Source organism: Sturnus vulgaris, chromosome 4 (genome assembly GCF_052056855.1).
Source record: "Sturnus vulgaris isolate bStuVul1 chromosome 4, bStuVul1.hap1, whole genome shotgun sequence".
NCBI lineage: Eukaryota > Metazoa > Chordata > Aves > Passeriformes > Sturnidae > Sturnus > Sturnus vulgaris.
In genome coordinates, this window is record NC_142246.1 from 39,716,753 (window position 1) to 39,742,292 (window position 25,540).

At 34.3% G+C, this 25,540-nt stretch overlaps 1 protein-coding gene across 2 annotated transcripts in view; it reads left to right on the top strand.

Moving 5' to 3' along the window:
* FSTL5 (follistatin like 5) overlaps positions 1–25,540 on the top strand; it is a 287,281-nt gene that overhangs the window by 148,689 nt on the left and 113,052 nt on the right. For both annotated transcript variants that reach the window (XM_014878572.2, XM_088163647.1), the window contains exons 5-6: positions 3,730–3,926; positions 13,605–13,725. In XM_014878572.2, coding sequence (XP_014734058.1) covers positions 3,730–3,926; positions 13,605–13,725 — 318 coding nt within the window. The remainder of the gene's footprint in view (positions 1–3,729; positions 3,927–13,604; positions 13,726–25,540) is intronic.

Genomic DNA, 25,540 nt, shown 5'->3' on the forward strand with positions numbered 1-25,540 from the left:
CTTCAGAAAGTGCAAGATACAGAACTGGAGACCTGCACTTAGATTCCATTGTGTTTGTTTTGTCACTTTTAGGTTTCTGCACACCTTCTGTGATTGCACAGACAATGTCAGAAAACTTGTGGAATAAATCATAGTTTTTTTAATTTAGCTTTTTTGTTTGGTTTGTTAGTTAATTAGTAAGCTTGTTTTGAAAAAACTGTTGTGTAGTAGAACTGGTCCTTTCCGTGAATGAAACAAACAGAAAAGCAAATTTTGTGTTTTCATGTTCTCTTATTACTTTCTAGGTATTTTTGAGAAAATAGCTTTTTATTCTTGTAGGAATTCTAGTTCAAAAATGAAAGAAAAAAGTACTAGAAAACTGAATTCAGTTATTAAATTATGTACATGTAGGTTACCCTTTAATGTATGTAGTTAATTGTATAGAATTTAGTAGGCCTTTTTGAAAGTCATATAATTGTAGTATAAACCCAGTCTTTCTCAAATTTGCTAACCATAAATTACTTTTCCTCACTATAAAGGTTGACATACTTAATCCCCATTTACCATTTGTCTGTCATTGAGACAACTATTTCACTACTAATTCTTACTAAATTACAATATAAATAAAGCAACTGAGTTTTCTCTGTGTTGCTACTCCAGCCTGCAGGAGGTCTCCTGTAAATAGAGCCTCATTCTTATAATTTAAATATCAGCTTCACGTTTCATCAAATACTGCAGTAAAAGGCAGTCACGACAATTAGATAAGAGAGCATTTTGTTAAGGAAATTGTGCCCTGTGTTCACTAGGAGTCTCTCATTGTTTCCTTGTGATTCCCTTATCTGTCAGTAACATCCGTCCATCATGTTTGTCCTTGAATTCCAGATGTTGGTGTAAAGATTACTTTCAATTATGTAAAAAATGAAAATGTTTTGATGTAGTATAGCCATGGAAACCTGTAACCACAACTGTAATTAGCTAAGATTATAAACTGAAGGTTCATCTCTCCCTGGCTTAAAGTGCATTGTTAGAGTTCATAGTAATATTTAGAAAGTAGTTGTTAGATCAAAATATAAATAATATAGTAGTTCTAACAAGATTACTTTGCTTAATTTGTGAATGAATTTTTTGTACAGGAAGTACCCAAACTTGTGGCAGTAGCAATCTCTCACATTATTTTGTATTAAACAGCATTTATGTTTTATATTAAAAAATGATACAAATATTTTTCTCTTCTGGGAAAGTGTATAAGTACTTTATAAATATGCAATATTTATGTGCGCTTATATGGCTATTATACTAGCTACAGAAGTTTGTGTTATGCAAGGAGTAGTGTACAAAGAAGGAAATGTCGTGGAAGAGTTGTTTTCTGAATTCTGCTCTCTCTGAACAGGTGTTGTGACAGGATACATTAGTTCATTTTTCCTTAAGTTTTAGATGTAAAGTTAATGTCTAAAGTACATTAAAATGTCTTTCCTGGACTGCAACTTCCTTTACAACTTTTTCCCATAAATTCTATTTCTGGGACAACAAAAGTTGTCCAGAATTTATAATTAAATGATCTTCAGTATTCAAATGAACATTAGGATCATTATTGCCTTTGTAGAGATGAGAATCTCTTTTCAATTCTTGATCAATAATTAAAGTGAGAGACATGGTTCTGTGCTTCAAGGAAAAAGATTGTCAGTATGAGTTTCTTTTTTAAACTCGGACATGAGGCAACTTGTCAATGCTACTGTGACAAATCCATGATTTAAGAGATATTATTAAGAAAACTAACTCTTTTACTATATTCTGTATCTCTAAAGAAATGCTCTTTGCAATTTTAAACTTGCAGAATGAGACTGATCATTTAGAGGGGCTAAAATCTGAATGTGGTGGCTAGCTCTGAGCAGAACACTATGAAATAGGATTTGTCTTGTCTTCCCTGCCGTCCCAGCCCTGCCACGAGTGTAGGCAAAATGGTGTTATCATCACCTGCAGCAGAGTGAAGCCAGACAGTCTTTTCAAGGACACCACAGCCAGAAAAGTTATCTAGGGGAGACAAAGATGATACTTGTTTTCTGGCCCAGTCTCCTGGAGTTCACCCAAGTGAATTAGAGTATGTTCAAGTTAAGTGCTCTTTTCCCTCCCCACCACCTGGAGCCTGCATCCACTCAAATGGCAAGGTTTGCTCACTGCAGCTTCAGAATGCCTGAGGAATAAACATGTTTGCCTACTGAGTATTTCTGCAGTAGACCCCTGAAAAGCACTCACGCAGAACTCAACTCTTACAAATTGTATGGCCTCAGTCTTCATGCCCCTGGCAGATGAGGACAAATATGCAAATACTATGCATAGCTTAGGCTGTCAGTTAAATACGACTTGGGTTTGTCTCTTTCTGTTACTTAAATAGCTACATAACAGTTGGTGGCTTTTAGAAAAACCAAAACAAAAAAGGCTAGAGTGGTTTTGATTCCAAAAACCATTTTTTCTTCCATGATTTAATTCCTATCATAAAGCCTTCTCTTCTAGATCCGAGTCTTTCTAGGATAGTGGGAAGCATTTAGGAACCTTTTTCCTCTCTGTCTTTTGTAATGGCTATGAGGATGTTCACAGTGTCACCATAAAGATCCATATATCATTAAATATACCGAAATAATGAATTCCAGTTCCATACCTGTAAATTAGATGTTTCTTAAAAGATCTGCTTGTAAAACAAAACTGCCTACACAGTTTCCATGAGGTAAATACTTGTTTCTCATAAATCTTTGTATCTTCAGAACAGTGACTAAAAAAAAAAGATTGCAAAATAGCTTTCTTTGCTAATAAGTATATTACTCTAGTCTTGAATTCACTACTTGAACTTAAGTATTGGCTAACTGCAAATATACATCTGCAACAAATATATGGTATTATGCTGGTACACATTCGCATGTTTCATCTTATAAAAAAACCTTTCCAAATCCTAAGATTATCTTAATAAAAAAAAACCCCAAAACAAACCCTTTTAAACTCTTTCTGTATCCAATTTAAAATATGCAGCAACTTACATAAGAGAACACCAGGAATACATTATTTTGTGCTTTGGTTTAAAATAAGTACTGACTGTTATCACTGTATGCAGGACACTTCTGCAAAATTTTCCACTTCATAGAAGACTTGATAATGAAAAAAGTAAATCAGATCTTGTCAAAGATCCTTTCTCTTCCTTTGGCAATCCCACCTTTTCTTGTTCGAATAGACTTGCTATGTCCAATAAATGAAAAGGTAGGGATAGCTTATGAAGACTCAGGAGTAATTTCTGCTTTCTGAAGTCAAATGTTATTATGAAATATATAGCATATATTTTTGTATCATATTTGCAGGTGTTTTTGCATACATGGCATTTCTACATTTATATGAAAAGTTTTACCAAATGTAAAACTTTAATAAATATGAATTCAGACGCACTTTTCCAGAATGATAAATAAAAAAAGTACAGCGTTGAAAACTGATAAATTTCCTTAGTTTCTGTAAACAGAAAAGCTTGTCTAAGAAAGTGTCTAAAACTGCAATTTGTCTTTGTCTTAATTTGAAGTCCAGACAAGGAAATATTGTGGATCAAACTACTACAGAATTAATTTCTCACCTTTTAAAAGAATTCTGTTTGTAGTGATATAAGAAGTTAATCTCTTTGCTTTTTCAGTTTTTGTGGGTTTTTGCAGTTTACCTTGAAACTTTTAATAAGAAATCAAGTTCCAAATAATCTTATTTTGTGTATTTTCTTTTCAGGGGATAAATGCAAACCTACTGAATACACTGAAGTGAAAAATATGTTACTGGATCTACAAAATCAGAGATACATTGCAGAATCAAAAGATAAATCTGTTGGTGAGAAAATGGTGTTAAAGAAACTTCTTATAGATCAAATGTTCAATTATTTTGATTCAGACAACAATGGACTTGTGGATACTAATGAGTTATCTCAGGTAAGATTTAGTTTTTGTTTCTATTAGCACAGTGACTATTCAGATGTCTCTTTCAGGACATGCACATAGAATATCATGTCTTGGGATACTTTAGAAAATGTGAGTCTCTGAGGTGGAAAACTTCATTTGGGAATTTTTGAATGGCTGAATTATTCAGAAATTCTGTAGTGATTATTTAGAAATTTGAATATAATGCTTTGAAGTATATTACAGTGTGTTAGAACACTCCAGGCTAATGTGACCATGAGTTGTTTTATTATCCACTACATGCTATCATCCAGTTCGACTGTATAGATGTATTGTAGAAGTTGAAAACAATTAAAATAATGAGGTAGATCTCTTCTATAATACTAAAGAAATATTATTGCTTTATCTTAGGGCTAGAGAAGTATAGAAGAAATCTTGCAAAGAGAGTTCATGGTTGTCTCTAACTAGCAAATTTTAACTACTTACAGATCTAAACCAGTAATTGCTGCTCTGGTAGGCATAGCAGCACTTGCTTTAATCTACCTAAAAGGATTGATTCTATTAAGAGTGTTGACGGAGCAAATGTACTTTGATTTACTAGAGGTCTGTGTTTGAGAAACCTAATCATGGCTAAACTGTATTAATGAGTCTAACACTAGGCAGCCGATTAAAATTTTAGGAAAAGTAGGATTTTTTTTAGATGTGACTGTTAATCATTATCCTGTTTTAAGTTGCATGGCAATGTTAAGAAATAGGCTGGAGTTACCATTTCCATACAGATAACTTTTAAAATTATAGTCACAATTCCAAGGACCAGAGGGTGATTGCAAATATAGGTATCATGTGAACTATTAATACACCATTTCAAAAGATTAATTTTAAAATATTTTTCTGTACTTTTCTAAAATAGGTTTTTCCTGTTGCTTTTAGATTCTGTCAGAACTTCAACTTTTAAGGGACTTCGTTGTCGGTATATATCTTAGAAATAATAATTTAGATATAACTATACTATATGAATAGATAATATAGATAGGAATCACGTATGTAGATTTATAAACTGCATTTAATTCTTCTCTATTCAGTTGCTATATGTATACTTTTCCATTTTGTGTGTGTGTTAAACACAGTTTTAAAATAATTTAAAAATCATCCATTATTATGTTTTCAAACTTTCTATATATACTTTTCGTAACATACTTTTTTGCTATAAAGAGGAATTTATAATGGCAGCTGTAAAGTAGTGCTTTTTCACAAGTATGGAAACAAGTCAGCTTTAAACCCCAAATATTTTGGCTTTGTTTTTGCTAAAATTCATTGCAGAAACGTCAAATTATTCAGCCTACAGATTTGTGTAAAGTGAATTCACTGTTGCAAACTGTAGTTTGCTTTGTTATTGTATGGTTTGACACGAGACACAATTAACTCCATGTTGGACCCATGCTGGAACAGTCTGTTCCTGAAGGACTGCACCCTTTGGAAGAGACTGATGCTGGAGCAGTTCATGAGGAACTGCATCCTGCAGGAAGGACTCATGTTGGAGCAGTTCATGGTGGACTGTCTTCTGTGGGAGGGGAAGAGTGAGAGGAGTTTTCCCTCTAAGGAGGAAGGAGTAGAAAAGAGAACATGTTGGAAGTTTCAAAAAATCAATTTGCCACTGTTGGCCAGGTCCATTCCCTCTCCCAGTTTGACCCATTTCTGGTTTTGGAGTGGTTTTGGGATTAGCCTGGAGGCAGAGATCACACTGTCGGGTTACCTGTTTTACGGTAGCATATAGATTCCTAGCTATAATGTCCTGAATTAAGTGTTTATATAGGGCCTCTGCTCCCCAGTGCCTCTTCCTATGCTCCTCCCTTTCTACAGACCATATTAAATGCTAGGTGTGAATACCTTTCCTTCTGGAATGTAGGCCCACCCTTCTTCATTGTATGTCCCTTCCAGATCTGTGATTAACTTCAGATCCTCTTTTTTATGCTTTGGCTTTTTTTATAATTTGGCTTACCTTCAAAGGAAATTTTTCCATCTGGAACTAAAGCTCCTTCCATTTTTACCTCTCTCCTGGCTGCTTCTTTTGCCTCTTTGTCCACCAGCTAATTTCCTTTTTCCAGTTCCAAATTTGCTATTTGATGTGCTCTGATGTGCACGATTGCTATTTTCTTTGGAAGCTGTACTGCCTCTAACAACTTCAGAATTTCTTCTGCATGTCTAATGTTTTTCCCTTGGGTGTTCAGTAGTCCCCTTTCTTTCCAGATTGCTCCATGGCCATGCACAACTCCAAAGGTGTACTTTGAAACTGTATATATGTTCACATTCTTACCTTGGGCCAATTCCAAGGCTCGGGTCAAGGCGATTATTTCCACCTTTTGTGCAGAGGTACTGATGGGCAATGGCTCTGACTCTGTTATCTCACAGCACGTGGTGACAGCATATCCTGTGTGCTTTCTGCCATTCAGGCAGCTGCTTCCATCTGTGAACCAGTTCTCTGCATTTTCCAAAGGAGTATCCTTCAGATCCAAGCGACCTGAATACGTTGCTTCAATGGTTTCCAAGCAATCATGGTGCACTGGCTCCCCTGTGTTTCCACTAAGGAAAGAAACTGGATTGACAGTGTTAGTGACCACAGACCGACTGCAGCCCCCATTCCCTGTCCCCCTGCTCTTATGGGGAGGGAGAATATAGAGAATATTGTCAGTGAAGTTAAGCCACTTGGAGGAAAGGAGTTTTTAATATTTGGTTTTATTTCTCATTTATCTTACTCTTGTCTGATTAGTATTGAATTCAGTTAATTTGTCCCCAGGTTAAGTCTGTTTTACCCATGACAGTAATTGGTGTGTGATCTCTCCCTCACTTTATGTTGGCCCGTGAAACTTTCATTATCCAGTCAGGGTCAACCGTCCATAGGGAGACATTACTGTACTCCTGAAAATGTTCTTGGGATTAGGAGAATTTTTCTCAGTTGTGCTCACAGTCAAAATTTTGAAATCTCTGGAGCTGTCATAAATAATAGCTCCTGTCTGCATTTTAAATGTAATCATATTAGGGCATATGAAAAGCAACATACTTGCTGTAGAAAACAAGGACTCCTGAAGTTAATTTATGTTCATGTGAATATTGAAGTTCAGTTTATAGTGCATCTTAAATTTTACATCTCGTCAATCTTGCTGTGCAATCAGGCCCTTGGATTGCATTTATTATCTCATAGGTCATCATACCTAGTGTAAAATTGAAATGAATCAGTTGGAGATTGGAAATGGTGACAGCAACATTCCAATTTTATTGCTTGATTTTGGATCAGAAGTCATAAGGTTATTGAATTGCCATCTTGATGCAAGAGAAATAAATATTCCTCTCCCAAAAAAAGCAAAATGAGTGTTCTTGTTAAAAAATACTAATTCAAATAGTAAGAAAGGTTTGGGGATTTTTGTTTTGGTTTGGTTTTTTTTGTTTGGGTTTTTGTGGTTTTGTTTTTGGTTGGGTTTTTTTTGTTTTGTTTTTTAAATACTTCAAGTATGATAGCAATATATTAAACATTGGAAGACTATTTTTTTCTATTGTTTGAACAATTCTAGCATCTAGGCATAATATTTTTCATGGCTTTGTAGTCCAATAGAGAATTGCAGCTAAAAAAGAATTTTAACTCCAATACACTCTGTAAATATAATAGGAAAACAGTGGGGCTACATAGCTCCATGCAGGCTAAATGGCCATTATTTTTCCAATATAAATTCTTCTCTGCCTTGCCTGCTTTAATAGCTGAGTCTGACTCATTTAATGTTTTAGTTTCCAAATCCTGTATTGGCAAGTGAGATATGGCTTGATTTTGAAAGGACTTATGAATTTAACCTTTTAGACCATTCTATTTTTAGAAGTAGGTACTAACCAGAGAGAGTATCTATCTTTCCAAACTGCAAACTGTGAAATAGGCAGAATTCTCATCATTTCTGATCAATGTATCTGCAATGTTTGCAGTAAGGTGAGGTTGTTCCTTGAAGGGTTTGGTTTTATTTTAAAGCATTTTGGCACACTTTAAATGAATCAAAAATAATGGAAAATAATTTAATCTTCAGGTTAGCCATGAATGTTCATTTGTTAACAGACTCATTTGTTTATGTATTTTATCTCATGCAAAACCAAACCGGAATGTAATAAAAATTTGTAAATCAAATACCAGTGTTTCTATCACTGTAGACTCCTTGATTACTGTATCTTGTTTTTGCTGTATAGAAGAGGAAAAAGAGCAGAAGTGTTATGGGTAGGCATGGGAATAAAATGTGTTTTTCCAGTTATGAATGCAGTTATTCTACTATGGTGGAGCTGCCATTTTATAAACAGTAAGCCTTTTCTGGTTGCCATCAGTGAAAGATGAATAGGCTCTAAAAATATTTCATCTTGCTCAACAATGAAATTCAAGTTCCTTTTTGATGGAAGAAGTGTGTGAAGTGAAATAATCTATACTTGATTGGACTTAGAGATGCTTTTTAAGATTTATTTCTTACACTATTGAACTAAGAAAGCAAAATTTTACAGAAAAGGGAAGTGACAGCCTGAAAGCAAGTTGAATTATTATTATTATTATTATTATTATTATTATTATTATTATTATTATTATTATTAATAATAATAATAATAATACATATTATTAAATTTTTCCTCTTCCTTTTCCTTTTTCCAATGATCAGATTTTATATTCAAAGAAAGAAGTTAGCATCCTTATTTATGAACTAGTATCTGTATTAATGATAATACTTTTGCAATTTATGCTAGCTGATACTTTACGGGTCTTTTTTGCAGAGGCTCAACTTATATAAATTGCATCTCTCTGTCACACTTTGTTTCTTAAACTGATCAAATTATTTGGTTGGACCTGGGCATTTGAATTTTTACCTTCATGACTTCTGATTTTGCATCTAATCAGTGTTGTTATTAAGAGTTTTTTGGAGGGCTTGGAACTCAGAGAAGGGGTAATGCATCTATCTCCTCTTTGTGTTTTTAATCAACTTTGATTTTAACTACATGTAACTACTGTGTAACTACATGTTACATGGGCAGAAGAAAATTTTGTAAGTTGAGTTGTAGTTCTATTTATTTTCTGCTATTAATTAGGGACATATTATTTAGGTCGCATCATCTTTTTTTATTATAATTTATCTAGGAAAAACTAAATGTGCTATATTCAATTCTAGGTTCAAAATAAAAATAAGAACCCTACATGAAACTTTGAAATTGGGGGAAATTAAGACTCTCTTAGCAATTAGTAGTGAGATAAAGCTTACAAACACTGTGATTGTCACACAAACTATAACATCTTGATCTTTCTTAGGTGGCTTTGGTTTTATCAAGTAGCAACATTCCCCGTTATATTCTTGCAGGCTGTGAAGGAAACAGGAGCAAGCTTCATTTCTTGAGAAGGTTCAAAGACTGGTGCTAACTGGAAATGGACACAAGCTATAATGGTGCAGGATTTTGTTTGCACTCATTGTTTTATCTTGGTTAAGTCCAGAGACACAGGCTCAGAGTACTGGTGGTTCCAGGTTTAGTTCTGAGATGCAGAATTTTATCCAGCCTATCTATGTGGCCCTAATATCTATTCTGATCTTATACTGTGAGCTAGGCAACTATAGCATTATATCTGCAGACACCTAAGGACACATTTCATCTTATGAGTCAGATTAGGTCTTCCCTCTGCTAAATGTAGAATTGGAAAGGCAGGGAAATGTGCCTCTCATTGGAGTAGCTGGCAGAAAGACATCTCATATCTGAGCAATGTAACTTGATTAGTTTGGGATAGTATTGAAGTAATACCTTCAAATGAAATTGAGCACATCTTTGTAGGCCACTAGGTGTGGGTTTAGCAGTTCAGATATCAGTTTGCTTGGGGACCTCTGCATCCTTCTGTGATGCACAAGTCCTCTATGTATATCAAAGGTATCACACTACTATAGACACCAAATAGAGGATTGTGTTGCTGCAGAACTTGGTGGTAAATTTTAAGACTATTAATTTAACTATATTAATGGAAGCTAAAGCAAGGAACAATTTACCAACCTTTATTATCAATTTGGTTTCATAATTAATCAATTATTTTAATTTATAAAAAGTTATGCTGCTGTGGAAGATGGTGGAACAAGTAATTGAAAACCCCCTTATGCAGTCAGAATTAATTTGGAGCACAGTTCTCACGATGTCTGGTGTTTGATGTACTTGGCATTTTATTAAGCATTGAGTGGCACTGTTGTGGTAAGGTACTTGCTTTTAGGGAAGATGAGTGCACATGAACTGACTGACCATATGTGATTTAAAGGAAGGGTTTTTTTGTAGTTGTATTTATGTAGCATTTTCCTTAGAGAGGTACACAGAGACCATTAATCACAGGCAAGCAAAGAAACACTGACCTATAACACTTCAGGTAAGGTGGATTAATGAAGGATGTATTATGTTATTTGTGGTCTAGTTTCATAACATCTGAAGATTTTTCATTTTGACTGTCAGAAATCAGATTAAAAGGAATGAAGCAATCTATTCTGATATGCAGTTTGTCATTTTTAATCTGATTACCTTTTTCAATCTTCCAAAATTTGGAGTTGTACTGACTAAGTTTCTGAGAGGCTCTGAACCGAGGTAATACTATGGTGTTTAATAGGAAATAGATAATTGTGTGCTATATCTTTTAGAAATTTAATCTTTTCCAGAAAATGCAAATACTTCCTCCATGTTTCAAAGAGTATTAAATTCTGATGGATAAATTTCATTTTTTGGAAAAGACATATTTAATGTGAAAATGTAGGTAAGTTTCTAAGATTTTATTATTTATGGAGTTTCACAATGAACCATGTACAGTTTTTCTGTATATTTTGCCTTTTACCAGTTTATAATATTGAAAGTAAATGCTTCATTGTTTTTATGCAACTTCAAACTAAAAATTGTGGGCATAAATATTTCAGAACCATCTCTGGTATTAATTTTCAATTTACAAGTTGGAAATAAAATAAACCATGTTTGATTTGTATGGAACAATCATGAAATTGTGCAGACAATCTTAATCAGGCTATAACCTTTATAGTAAGTATTTTGTTTCTAGGTTGTGACTTGCTAAAAATTTTGCCAGTTTTTCTTTTGCCTCTCTAAGAAATCACCATTTAGTTTAACCAAGGAGCAGACTGGGTTTAAAGAATTGGCTGAAGAAACAGATTCCTTGCATTTTACTCTTCTCCATGGACAGAAATTAATAGATTAATAGAATTTAAAATTTAAGGCGCATTGTTGGATCATCTGTGAAACACAAGTGTGATTGATTACATGATGGTGTAGAGTCTCATATGGCTTGTAACTTCATATCACAGCTGATCTGCACTTCAGTTTGCTACAGAAACAGATAATTTTTCAAAATCCAGATCCCCACACTCTGAGCTGTATCTCATGTGATTGGATATTAGTCTGCCTCCCCTTCAAAAGGAAAAGCCAACCAACAAACCAAAAGTTCCATGAAGGTTATTTTTTCTTCTGATCACAGAGTTGATCTGATCTACAGATCCCATTGGAAAATTGGGAGGTGGCTAGATCCTGCACAAGAGAATTCAGGTTGGAACAGCTCTTACAGCAGGAAATCACAGATTAAGATTAATCATCATATGAAATCACTTCTGTATCTTCTAAAATCTATCCTCACAGACTCACAGTTTGGAGGGTTTATCAACAGTGAGTGTATTTTCCAAAGAATTCCAAAGTATATCACCAGCATAAAATGTCTGTACAAAAAGAAACATTGAATCTTTTATCTGTAATCAAAATTATAAGTTTACTGTAGACAAAAATTAAATAATTTCTAGGATGATAAAATGCACCTGTCTATAGTATCATTATTTGAAATAGCAGAATCATTCTATCCAATTTTTTTTTAAATTATGATTCTTCTTTTTAAAAATATGTTGCTTTTCATTTATAATTGGTCAGTTTGAACAGATAACAGATTTTAGTTCAAAGAATGAAAGCTGAGAACACTAATTTTAAATTTAAAATGTGGTGTTATAAAGTCAGGTGCTTTGGGGACTTAAAAAAGGTTTTCTTCAACCTTAGGTGTAAAGTTTCATCCTTATTTACAATTGAAGATAGTGAAAGCAAGCATTTAAAACAGTGAAACAATGAGAGGAACAATGCTTCCCATACTGAATGTTCGTGGCCTTGAAATTTCAGTGATTGCTAAAGGTTCCAATACACACAATTACATATTTAGTACTTCCTGTATAACTGTAATGGGTTTAGAGTTACTAATTTTTCCCAGACTACATTTTTGTCCTTTATGTACCAGCTGCAAGATCTACACAATTTCATATTTTCTTAATTCACTTTAATGTGAACGGAATAAAAAGGCTTTTAAAGAATGGGAAGTAGTTAGCAGCAATATTCAGGTAACATAGTATGTATTTTTAATTGATTATAGCAAAAGGTGGTTTTGTAGTGATTTTTCTTATCTTTGTAAATGGTTTTCATACTCTCTAATGTACTAACAAGGTGATTATCCTTTATAATGCTTTTATATTATTATGTAGGAGATGACTTCTGGTAGCATGAAATGTTTGTGTCTTTTCTTTTCCTCTAATGTTCCTGTTATTCCCTATTATTCTTTTAGGTATTTTGTGTTTGCATGAATAATAACTGAATTAAATCCTTTGCAGAACAACTAAAACACAAAAGCCCCCGTATCCCTTGTTTTTCAGAAGATGTTCTCTGTTGATACAAATATAGTAATGATTTTGCAATTATCATAGGAGACTGATAAAGGGTTGGAAGAGTAATTATTTTACCTAGGAATTAACTATAGTTATATTTTTTCTGTGCCTAATATAAAACTGTAAACTGTGCAATATTGCAATGAAAAGTTGCATTAGTTCTGGCTCTTTCAGTTATGTAGTAGTATTTCTAGTATATGCCCCATGTAATATGAAAATTCTAAATCACTCTCAGCATCCAAAAAATTCCTCAGCTGGAATCTAAGTAAATGTCTATGACGTTCACAAACATAAAACAAAATGGTGCATATATTAAAGAACATTTATCTGGGATAAGTTCATCAGAGTTAAAAATCTAACATCTATTAATTTTCATCTATTTACAAATCGTATGTGTCCCCACTGAGAAACAGGAGTCTTTTTAGGTCAGCTACTTATATAACAGGTTTTGATAAGGTAATAGTCTTGTCAAAAGCCTGTAAGAACTCGATACAATTAGTAGGGTAGTAAGAGTTTATATTAGCTATATTTTAAAGTGTCTGCATTTGGTTTCTGAAAACCAAAGAAAAGAAAATGGGAAAAGACATGATCCCATTTCTACTTGGGAAATTAATATTTTAGGTATATTTTAATGTTTCTTAATCACCATTCCTGTACATGTAAAGTAAAATCAGCTTTAAAATTCCCAGTGTCTTTATAGTGCTTCAGTCTATCTTCATTATATATATATATACATATACATATATATGCTGTGTATATTCAAAAAAACTTTTGTGTCATTTCAGAGAGCCTGTCCTAAAGGTATTAACTTTTAAAAGTGTAATAAATAATGACAAAGTAACTGTAAATCCCTGACTTTACACAGTTGCAGTACATTGCCCCACAGCAACCCTAAAATTATCTATTAAATGATTATTAGAAACAATTAATTATACCGGAGAACTCTAAGAGCTCAAATGTAATTTCATGGTTATAATTTTTTTGTCAGGTAATAAAACGGGATGAGCTTGGCAAGGAACCGTCTGACTGCTCTGTGTTCGATTTGCTGAAATACGATGATTATAATGGTGACAAGCACCTCGCCCTAGAAGAATTCTATAGAGCTTTTCGTAAGTACCAAGACTAGCCTGTTCCTTGAGTCTATTTTCTCTTTCTTGCTTTGTTTTTCTAAATGGTAGTTTTTTTATTTTTGAAGCCTGAAACGTCTGGATGCTGTACTTAAATTAGTGCAATTTAATAGTCATGAAACAGCAGAAAGCATTTTAGCTGAGATAAATGATACCCAGTAGCTTCTAGATTTATGAAAGATTTTGGTAATGGGGAATTCATGGATAATCTTTCTTGATGCCAACACGCATTGATAAGTCTATGTTGTGCTCAAGTGGTAAGTAGTGTGGTCAACACATAATCAACGGAGCCAAAATACCTCCCCGCACCCTTTGTTTATGAGTGCTGAAAAGAGAATTTTTGACAAACCCAGCAACAAATGTGCTACTTCTATTAGGTGGCTTATGGCTTCACAGGACTTGAAGGATGTAAAGATTTGTGGTGTAGTTTTGCAAGGTATTTGCTCTCTGGATGCCAAAAGGGTCTTAGGACAAACGTATGTAGTGCAAACAAACATCTTTACCAAACAACTGTGTTAGCAGACAAAAGAAAGATGTTAAGAGCTTATATACAGTACATTAAGGGTACTATCCATATATTTTGTTATATCCAGACAAGAACTGATGTTTTTTCAGTTGTATCTACCTCAAATTTAAGATTCAGTCTTGAAATCTGACTTTGGTTTAAAAGTTGTTGCTCCAAAATCAGTAATATGGCAGCACAGAAGATCTTGTCTTAAATTCTTTTTATAATTACTTATTATACATTGACTAGTCCATTAATGTATCTTCATTTTGAGTAATTACAGGCTGTTGCTTTAGTCTTCTTGTAGTTTATTTTTGGGCAGATGAGCACTCAGCCACTTTAGGTTATATCAAATGAAAAAGGGATAAAAAACTGCTTAACATTTTAAAGTTTAAAGTAGTGAATTGATATTAGAAAAAAAAATAGCTGCATGGAAAGCAAGAAGAATAAACATGAAATGAATAATCAAGACAGACTGCCTGAAAGTATCTTAGTTTTGATCATTGAATTATATTTTTATTTCTCTGAGAGTCTTTCAGAAAGTGTGATTTTGTGATGCAGCTTAGCTGAACAAATTACTTACTGCTTCTAAAAATAACTTGATCCTCCTTCCTGAGGTTATCTGACTGCCTTTCTTGCAATGTCCTAACAGTCACAGTCTCTCCTCTGAGTCACTTACTAAGTCAGCAGAAAAATATTCACCCTCCACATCCCACCCCATTCCTGTTGTGTGACCTGAATTGATTAAGTGAAGGGTCAGACCATAACTCATGCAAAAGAAGTGTGAGCATAGCCAAGAAATAAGGTGGAGGAAGAAAATGGGAGATTAGGACACTGTGATGGTGAGATAAATTAATTCATCTGTATTAGCAAAACACTAGGAAATACCTTAATTTCTTTTTTAAGGCTTGTGATACAAATTTGGCTTACAAAAATGTAGAGATTTATAGAGCATCTATCGAAACACACTTATTAACTATGTTTATATGGCTAGATGTACTTCTAGATTGTGATTAAGTACATAGATGTAGAAATTGATATAGAAGCCTTTATCATATACAGCAATCGAAGAAGGTTAAAGACACGTTTAAAGCATTAGCATGATTTTTGCAAACATTGTATTAATGGAAGCACAACATTCTTCTTCCAAATAAGACTGTGATGTGTCTCTGAGGGACTATTTTGTATAGTTGAAAAACTCCAGACATAAGAATAGCTTTTCGTTATATATTTTTAATGGACTTTTGAATAATGAAAATAATTTCCATATGGTATGTTAAGCATTGCCTTAATATGAATGTTAATGAAAACATTAGATTATGTAAGATTAGGAATCATTTAGGTTGCAGCAGAGTAGTGGAGAAGACCCTATTTAAAACTACAGGACTATCTTGTAAGATGATTTCTAGAGTAAGATTCATTCTTCTATGTCATTAGTAAAATTTAAATATATTCATTATATATTGAAAAATAAAACCTAAAAATGAAGATAAAATAAATACTCTTGAAATAAATTTGAGGATCAATTGTAGCTCCATTTCATTTTATCTCAAGAGAGTTTGAATTTAGTCAGTTTAACCTATCTCACCAGCATTAAGAAAAATTGTATAAAGCTATAAAAGTATAGTAAGCTAAGCAAAACCAAAACAAATTGAATGTGGCACCTAGTCACTCGACTAGTGTTCTTATGGCTAAGCAAGATGACACAAAGCTGAAACCAAGCTCTCCACACAAACCGTGCCAACCCAAGGTAAAGCAAATGTGACAGCCCCTGAGGCCTGTGTTGTTTGCCTATGGCAAAGCTTGTGAGATGTTACTAGTAATGCCAAGTCTGGATTTACCAGGATACAGAGAATTAATATAGACACGGCACCAGATCCATGCATGGAAAGGTATACAAGAAGCACTCACAACACATTTTCCACACACTTCCACAAAAAAATATCTCTTCAATTAAGCATCCACCTACAAAATAGTTAAACATTTTAATTTTCTTCAATTAAGTGACATAGGAAGGTTGCAAAGATTTATTCAAAATAGAAATAAACCTGGGGTTTTTTTCCAGGGTTCTCTTTAAGTACTTAATATTTTCAAGTTTACATTCTAATTTATTATACTATAATGATTTATTCTTTTTCTTATTATGTTACATTGTAATTATATGCTGTAGCTTTAAAATTATTGGAAAAGATAATTTTTTACCAGCTTGGACACTTTCCAACATCTAGAAAAAATAGAAAGCAAAACAGGAAAAGTCTTTTTTTCAAATTATTTTCATAACTATCTAATGAGTGAAAGGTTATAACTGAGTAATGGTATTTGCAGGGGATTGTCCTCTAAAATTACAGTGTTATTTGTTATTTGGAGACATTTAAAAGACTTAGCCATTAATTTAAATAAAAAAGTGCTTCTAGAATTTTTGACCTCTTGCATGATCTCATCAATTGAACCTGACAGTGTGTTTTTCATGTTTTTTTCATTCCTTTATATCTACCATTTTAATGGAACCTAATCTCAGTTTAATACCTGCTATTCCCAGTGGAATTGCCTCTATCCCTAATTGTAGTGAAGGGGTGGATTTGAGAAATGTCAAGTTCTCATTGAAGTTTGTGCAACTGCTAGAATATGTGTTACCAACTTTTGTTCACTCAGAATGGCAGTGAAGAAAATTTGGCTTTGTGATGATGGAGGAATTGATCCTATTCAAAACTTCCACACAGAATTCAAAGGAGTTGTTTGGGTTTAGGTTTTTTTTCCTTCATTTGTGTAACAGAAATAGGAGTCATATGAACACAAAAGTGCTATTGCAAGGTGCTAGAAGTTGGGCAGGGCGTTAGGGGCAACGGCACCACAGTTTTTATACGTGGCAATACCACAAGGACTCTTTTCAAGCCAATTTGTACCTAGCACTGCTAAAATATAAAATAGCTAATAAAATAAAAAATATCCTTCAAGTCATATTTGAATTTGATCAACATTAAAGAGGTCTCATTTTCTAAAGGTAATTGTCCATCAGCATTCTTTATTAAGCATGGAAGAACTTTTGAGAAAACAATGAGAAGGTTGAAGAAGGTGTGAGAGAAGGCATGAGGGAAATTTGTGTCCTCAGCCTTGGCCTAAAAAGTGGACAGTGATAATCAAGCATACTACTAGTGTGCACTTTTCCAGCTGTGATTTCAAATAGTATTTAAAAATACTTAGGTAAGATTTGGAACACAGATAGGATTAAAAATCATCTTCATTATAGTGTTGAACAAGTGACTCCATTAAATAGTTTCTTTTTAAAGAATTAGGCAATTGCATTTTATTTAAATATGAATTCCTATCTTTAGAATTAATTATCAGTCTTGTTTCATTAGCATTTGCAGGTAGGATTATTTTTCATTGGCATACTTAATTAAAATTTTTCCTCACAAATACCAGCAATTCTATTTTTAACTCCAGCAGTAGAAAAGGAACCACCTTAAAAGATGAAGTGTAGGCTGTTTTAAAGGTATTAATTTTATATCTATACGTACATGCACATACATGCTTGCTTGTATTCTGTGATTTACTTTCAACAGTCTCATTTTATCTGACAAAATGGATACACATTAGACTAGACAGCTAAATGTAAATAACTATGTGCAATGGAATGAAAAAAAAATCCCTTTCCCCCTTCAGAAGGTCAGACGGTGAGGCAGTAACTAACAAAGAAAATGTGTGAGAGGGTGCTCTCAGCCTTGAGCATTTCTGCCGAGCTTCACAGAGTGTTGCAAGCAGATGAAAATGCTTACTGGCTTCTGTAAAGTTTTACCTGTTGGCAAGACCACTGCGGTTTTCTGGCATAGGCAGTTTTCACTCATATCGTGAGGGGTAATTTTTAGTGCTGTAGCATCTATCTCCTAATTATTTGTCTGCTATATTCCAGAACAGTTAACTAGATCAATAGTGTGTAGAGAGAGGAACCTGAAAAATTACTTCCTCTAACACAAGTAGGTAAAGCAGAAAGTTTAGCTCCAGCTCGATTTTTGGAGCTTGGGACTGAAGGAATCAGTTGGTTCAGTCTTCCACTGCTTTGACCACATCATGTAAATTTATATTCTAAAATTGATCCAGTTCCATCTTAGTGTTTTGTTTTGCTTTTCTGCAGTCCTTCCTCAGACACTCTCAAGCTAAAGAATTTTTTACCAGCAAATTTTTTTTTAGGCAGGGAAGGTTATATTTAACCTTTTTTGCAGGCAAAATCCTAGGATGAAGGAGCCGAACAAAACCTAGAAGGGGTGTAGAATACAGTTTATATGTTCTATAAAGTAAATCTCAACCAGTGTCTTTCCTTTATTTTTCAAGAGTTTTCTTTCTTTGCTTAGTGTATCCTGTGGTATCATGATAGTTTTTTGTTCCCTGTAAATGTTGTCTCCTTTTGTTTTTCTCTTAGTGTTCTTTTCTAAAATAAACAATCTTACTTGTTTTCCTCCCATATAAAATAAAATTTCAAAGCAGATACTTCAAGTGGCCTTCATGGTGGGCTGTAATATCTCAAGGCATAGCACAAGCAAATAAATAGTAATAAATTATTCTGTTTGATCACTCAGCAGATGTATATGTAGGCACTTCTCTTCGTAATTTCAGTAGAAGGAATAATGCTTAGACATTTATGAGTAAAATGATTGAATACAATTAATGTAAACGCCAAATCTATTGTACATAATTGAAGTAACTGCTCTATTTAAGAATTGGCATCCTGCATAAAATGAAGGAAAAAACCCAGCAATGTCTCTCAGAATTTGTGTTGTTAGTATAGAACTATTCTTGATATTGTCTTATTCTCAGAAAAAGAGGCCACAGAAGGGCTGTGGGCACTGAGGACTTGACTGTGAAGATTACCCTATGACATACAAGAAAGTGTGAGAATTATCTAGGCAAAACAAAATATGACCTAATCAGTCATTCTTCTATTAACAATGCTTTGTAGTTTGCTCGAATTTCTTGAGCTTTCAGGCATCACTTGACATTGTTAATGATATCTAATCTGTTGTGCAGCTGTTATTTGGGATCTTGTATGTTCCTACTGTACATGCTAATGCTGTATATATTTAAAAGTACCCTCAGTTTTGAAATGACATTCAGGTGACAGATATAAAATTTGGGTTTCAAGAACTCCTTGTTGCTGAAGTATTTGTATGAAGTGATTTATATACCTCCAGTAATAGCAGATATGGAAGTTTTTGATCTGGTCCAAAATTGCAGAACTTGGTTTGGACTCACCTTTTAGGAGAAACCTTGAGGCCAGTGACTAATGTGACTGTCAAAATCAGTGCTTTGTTGAGTCTTGAATCATGTGGAAAGTAAGTTCCTGTAAATACAATGGTCATTATAAGCATTTATGCTTAATTATTACATTTTCTCACTTCTGAAAAAGTATTCTAAAATATTACTATTTTCATTATACTACCTCTACTTCTATTTTAAGTTGCCAAATGCAATAATTACAGATGTGTGTTCAGAAATTCTGTTTTGAAATGTGAATATTTGTTTCTGGAGCAAGATAGACGAGAATTAAAAAACAACCAACCAACCAACCCTACAACAAAATCTAAATTTTAAAAAGCTCTGTATTGAATTACTCAATAAAACAAATGAGACTTCCCACTTGATTCCTTAAGTTATCTTGAAGTCCACAAACACTATCTCAAAAATACCCAATATGTAATTTATATTTCAAATTAATTCAATATGAGGTCCCAGAAATTGTATTTAGTGTATAATCTGAGTCAGTGCTTGATGACTGTGATGAGTCTTCAATAGTAAAACATGTTAACAGATAGTAGAGGAAACATTTTCTGAGGGAGGAAGAGGTATTATTCTGTCTCCTGCTATCATTAATTCCTTTTCAGCAACAACTTGAGGGTATTAGATGGTTCCAGAGGGTGTTATATTTCACCACTAGCCTCTGAAAACACCAGTTAACATCATACTGAGCAGGAGCTATTGGACTTCATGGTAATTTTTTTTGCTCAACCTGATCTATCTCTCAAATTCTTACCTCTGCTATATGTATTTTCAGTATAGAGGATCTCAGCTGGAAGAAAATGCACCCTCTTCTGCTGGGTGGACAGAACTTTAAACTGATCATCAGAAACAAGGAGATATCTAAGGTTTTAAAATAGTTTCATGGATTTAAATAGTGTGCCTGAAATTTCTCACATGCCACTAAGTCAATTCAATTTGATACCAACTGACTTTTCTTCATGTTTTAGGGTAATCAAGTAACAAAGTCATGGCCACCATAGGTTTGCAAGAGTAAATAAAGTATTTCACAGGCTCTTTAGGCATCATACTGAAGAAACAGATTTTGTTTATGAACCTTGAGCTCTGCTGATCTCTAATCCTATCAGTGCATTTACCTGGAAGCTTTTGCCTGCTTTGGTGATGTAAGTTACTAGAGATAGCACTGTGAAATACAGGATTGCAGGGGATGAGGACTGGAACAAAACACCTTAGTTATAGTAGCTTTGTTTCAGACAAGAGGATTGGTAGAGATTGACTTGCATGGCATTTGTTACTGGCTTGAAATGCTGGAATGAAGTTTTATATGCCTTTCAGTGAGCTTATTCTGGAGAATATCACAGAATGGTGAGGAAAAAGTAAACACCAAACAATTTCACATATTTGGCTACGGTTAGCAAAGTACCTCAGTAAGTGATTTATTGCTTATTTATCAGGAATCACTTAGCTGTGGTGAGTTACAGTATTGTTGCTAATATTTTTGTTACACTGTGAATTATGAGATTATTTTCATCTCTACAGAGCAGTGTACCTGTAAGATTAGGCTATGACTGATGTATCAACATCCACAAAAGCCTTTATGTGGATGTTTTAAGAAAATTTCATGGAAAATTTAAAATAATAGTTTATAATTAGTTTCCTTTATCAACTATTTTAAAGGAAGCTCTCCTCTTAATGGGGGTGAGGTAGAGAGAAGAAAGATTTTATCAGAACATAAGGAGTAATGACTGGGCATTAAAGGAGACAATCACCAGCTAATCCACAAGCAAGAATATTAAACATCTCTACTTCAAGTCAGAATTACTTATCTGGAACTATCATGAATATTAATAGCTCATAAAGTTTTATTTAGTAAGAAGGCCATTTGATTAATCTATTCATTGTTTTGCTTTTTTTGCCTACTAGTGCTTTTTAAATATCAAGAACTAATGTTTGTTTTAGAAAAGTGTTGCTTAGTAATTTTATTCAGAACTTTTTTGGGTTTGGGTTTCTTTCTTTTTGATTTGTTGATTTATTTTTTGGGGGTGGATTTTTCTTTTTCTTTTTCTTTTTCTTTTTTTTTGTTTGATTTATTGGTGGTGATTTGAGGGCTTTTAGGGAGGTTTGGGCTTTTTACTAACTCTTCTACTCTGCTTTCTTTGCTTTTTTTCTCACATTTGGGTAAATAAAATTTTTAAAATTCATTAGAAGAATGTCAAAGGTTTTTTGTGAGCTTTTCTTGCTAGACCTCAGAGAAAAAATGCATTACATTGCACTGTAAAGGTTTTTGTTGAATGCCCTCAAATATCCATTACATACCATAAGGAGAAATTGGCTCAAAAATATCTGCATTGCAAAGAAATATATTGGAGAAGAAACCCTTCTAGTTCCCTTCATTGTTCATGGCAGATTAGGTTCCAATAAAGTTTTTATATTTCAGGAAATTTCATTCTTAATTTCTCAAAATAATAGAGCAGGTAAAAGTTTTACTGTAGCATTTTTCCATAGCTTTTGAGATTGGTGTATTTTTTTCTTTTTAATATAGTGATTCCATAGTGTGAGGGGTTTTTTATGTTGTATGCTTTTGCAGGTTACAACTATTGTAGTAGATAGGAATTTTTGGCTAACTCTGAAGGAAATATTTTATTTACTATGTCAAAGAAAATGTGGATAAAATAATTTCAAATATTAAAATTTTCAATTTATTACATTTTGAGTAAAAATAGATTGATCTTGGCAACCCAAAAGCATTTGAAAATACATACTTTTTAAAAAAATATGTTAAGGTTTGTTTTTTTAAGGAAAGAATATTGTCCTTTAACACATCTATTAATCTTATTGGGCTACTTTGTAATAGTTGCTAGTACATATATGAGAAAATGCTAATTGTTTTAGTACATTCGCAAAGTGTTTGCATAAAAGGATTTCATCATGATAAATTGCTATTTCTGACTAGTATTTAGCTTCATTGTCTGAAGTTATATATTGACTGAAAGAAAATATAATTTAGGTTGTTACATTTATTCTGGAAATTAGGATCAATTCAATCCAGTAGTGACAGAACTACTTTGTATGTTTGAAAGTATGCTTGAAAAGCTTTTTTTTAAATTTTGTTTGTTGTTTTTTAAAATTTTATTTCAATAAGTCTTAATCTTGTCATCAAGCATTTGCCTAGTTAGTATAGCACAGATCTCTAAGTATTTGTAAATAGCTTCTAATATACTGTCACTGCTAAAAATATATGTATGTGTATAGAGTTAAGGAGTGTGTCACACCAGAATTTAGGCTGCTAAAACTCAGTATAAATATTGACAACTGTATGGGTAGGGCAGAAAGAATATCAACAACTCCAGTTCAAGCTGTTTTAGTGATCTGTGGTATTCTTAACTGTGAGACTAATTGCTTCTCATCACTCCTGCCTTTCCAAATCTTCAGAAATAAACATTTTATAATTGCATATCATATTTTTTATGTATTCATTGAAGAGTTACACCTAAGCTGAATTCAGTAGGAATATTTATATATGTATGGGTTCCATATATTTGATAAAATTGTTTATCATTAAATAGATGGAATTGTCTGGTCTACTCCCTCTGATTACTGCAGCCCTTAATTTAGCTGGATGAACATTATCTGAGATGTGTTGATGAGACACTTACAGTCATGGCTTAATGTGGACTCCTCAGTGCTGGATTAAAATTGGAAATAGTGGTGGTTGGTAGGAATTTACCTTTTTCGGTAAGAAAGGAAAGGAACTAGTTACCTAATTTCCTGTAAGGACCTCGGCAGCTTCCTTTAGACCTGACAAAACTAATCAATGTCTGATTTATAATAGTGACACATTCTTACACCAATGCAAAAGTTAATGTGCCTTTGTGAACACGCATGTAAAGATGAACAAACTCTGGGGAGCGCTTTCTTTCTTCCACCCGAGTAGGGGTAACAAGGCCGGCCGGGCGGGAGGGCCATGAGGAAGGGGGTCGATCCAGGTTATCCCCCAACCCCGGCGTGGCTAGGCGGGCCCAAGGCTCGCTGGAATTCTGCCGCTGCTGAGTCACACCAGGAACCACGGGGCTCTGGGAGCAGCTCCGGGCAGCCCACCCTGCCTTGGCCCCTGCAGTCCGGCACAGGCTGAGCCAGGCCCCCCTGGAATGGAATGCAGCCAGAGCAACTATCACCATTTTTGGCTGGGCCCTGGCTATCCTGGCTCAGCCTCCAGCACGGCTGCCAAAAGCTTTCCATCATAATCAGCTCCCTGCCATGACCCAACAGGGATAGCATGACCAACTGCAGGCCCAGGCAAGATATTAACTCTTTCACTGCACAGATGAGACTTGCACACCTTGCATCATCTCTCTTGAGTGAAAGAAAAGGACAGAAATGAAGACATGCACGGAAGCACCATGGAGACATCAAAGTCACATATGAAGGGTCAGGTCTTTCGTGGGCAGGGACAAGGAGATGTCTTGGACTGAATTCTCTTGTAAGCTTGTAAGCTATGGAGAAGATTGATGCCTTGAGGAGCTGGAACAGAGGCTACACACAGAGTTGAGGGGAATAAAATGGGTATTTATTGAGAGGCCTACAAAAGGCCTACAAAAGGTCACACCCTAGCAGTATGAGTGCTACAGTCGTGGCCCTGTCTGGATGGCTCCAAGATGGAAGCAAAGGAGGGCTTGGTCACAAAATCTCACACTTTTATAGGTTTTGGTTCATTTGCATGAACCTGCCCTCCTCTTTCCGCATTGTTTATGGTTAGGGGCTGAAGTTGGCAGAACCTGTCTTTGAGTTCTCAACTGGAATAGGACTGCTTTATCTTCATCACCCTAGCACATCAGAAAAGCACATCCAACAGAATAGAAAAACTTAAAACTTAAGGCATCATGATAAATCAGACTCTCTTTTTTCCCTCATAGAAATGCCTATGGGGTTGTGGAGTGTTCCCATTATAAACATGAGCAGAGCCATTTGTGCTGATGTAAGCAGATGTTGAAGTAGCTGTGATCCAATGAGAAGTTTGAACAGAGAGAGGAGTGTGATGCCCTTTGCCCCCAGGGATGAAGAGAAAATCTCTGTTCCCATAGTTGAAAATTATTTCAGAGTTGAAGAGAACATTGCTCTGAACTGCTTAAAATAAAATCCTATAAGTTTACGTGGTCCTTGATAACAGCTGTGGGGAAAACTGTCAGTTGAGGAAAGAGACTTTTGCACAGTGATCAGACTTCCATTCTCCTGGGCAGCTGATTCGCTGTGACATTCAAGCCAGGTGAGAACTGTTTCCTGTGAAGAAGTCTCCACAAACTAAAGAGAGACTCCTCTCACCTACGTAAGTTGGAGAAAAACTGTTTTAGAGATGGTAACTGGCTGATTTGTTTCTGTACGTTGTCAGTGTGAAAGAAAAGAGGGTGGGGGAGGAGCAGTGTTCTGAAAGTTTTATTCAGATTCTTATTTTTCCTTTTAGTTTCTATTAATAAAGTTTTTCTTTTCTATTAATAAAGTTTTTCTTTATAACCTTCAATGTTTGAGCCTGCTTTGCTCTTCCTCCTAATCCTATCTCATAGCACAAAATGAATAAATAATTCTAGTGGGTGCACTGGCAATTTAGCCAGCACTAAATCCACCACAGAAATTATGTTTTATAGGTCTTTTCCAATCTAAATGATTTGTCCTACTATCTACAGCCTAAAAACCTCTTTTCAATTTTCCAGATGTATTATGAATGCTGTTGGATATTAGAAAAGCCCAACCTTGCTGTTGGATGTTAAAAAACCCAGTCTTTTCCCCAACCTCCAACAAGAAAACCTGTACATTTTCTACCAAAAGAAATGAGGAAACAGGTTAACAAAATATCCCTGTGCTTGTGTTATATATAGAATTAAATTGTCAGTAGATTCTCAAGCTGTTTTTCTAAACACATCATCCTTGCAGAGTGTCAAATCTTATCTTAATCAGGCTAGCAAACGATTTATATGGAAATGCAATTTTGACTGTAGTAAAAAAGAAGGTGTCATACAAAGGCTATGAGGCAGAGGTTTACACAGTGCA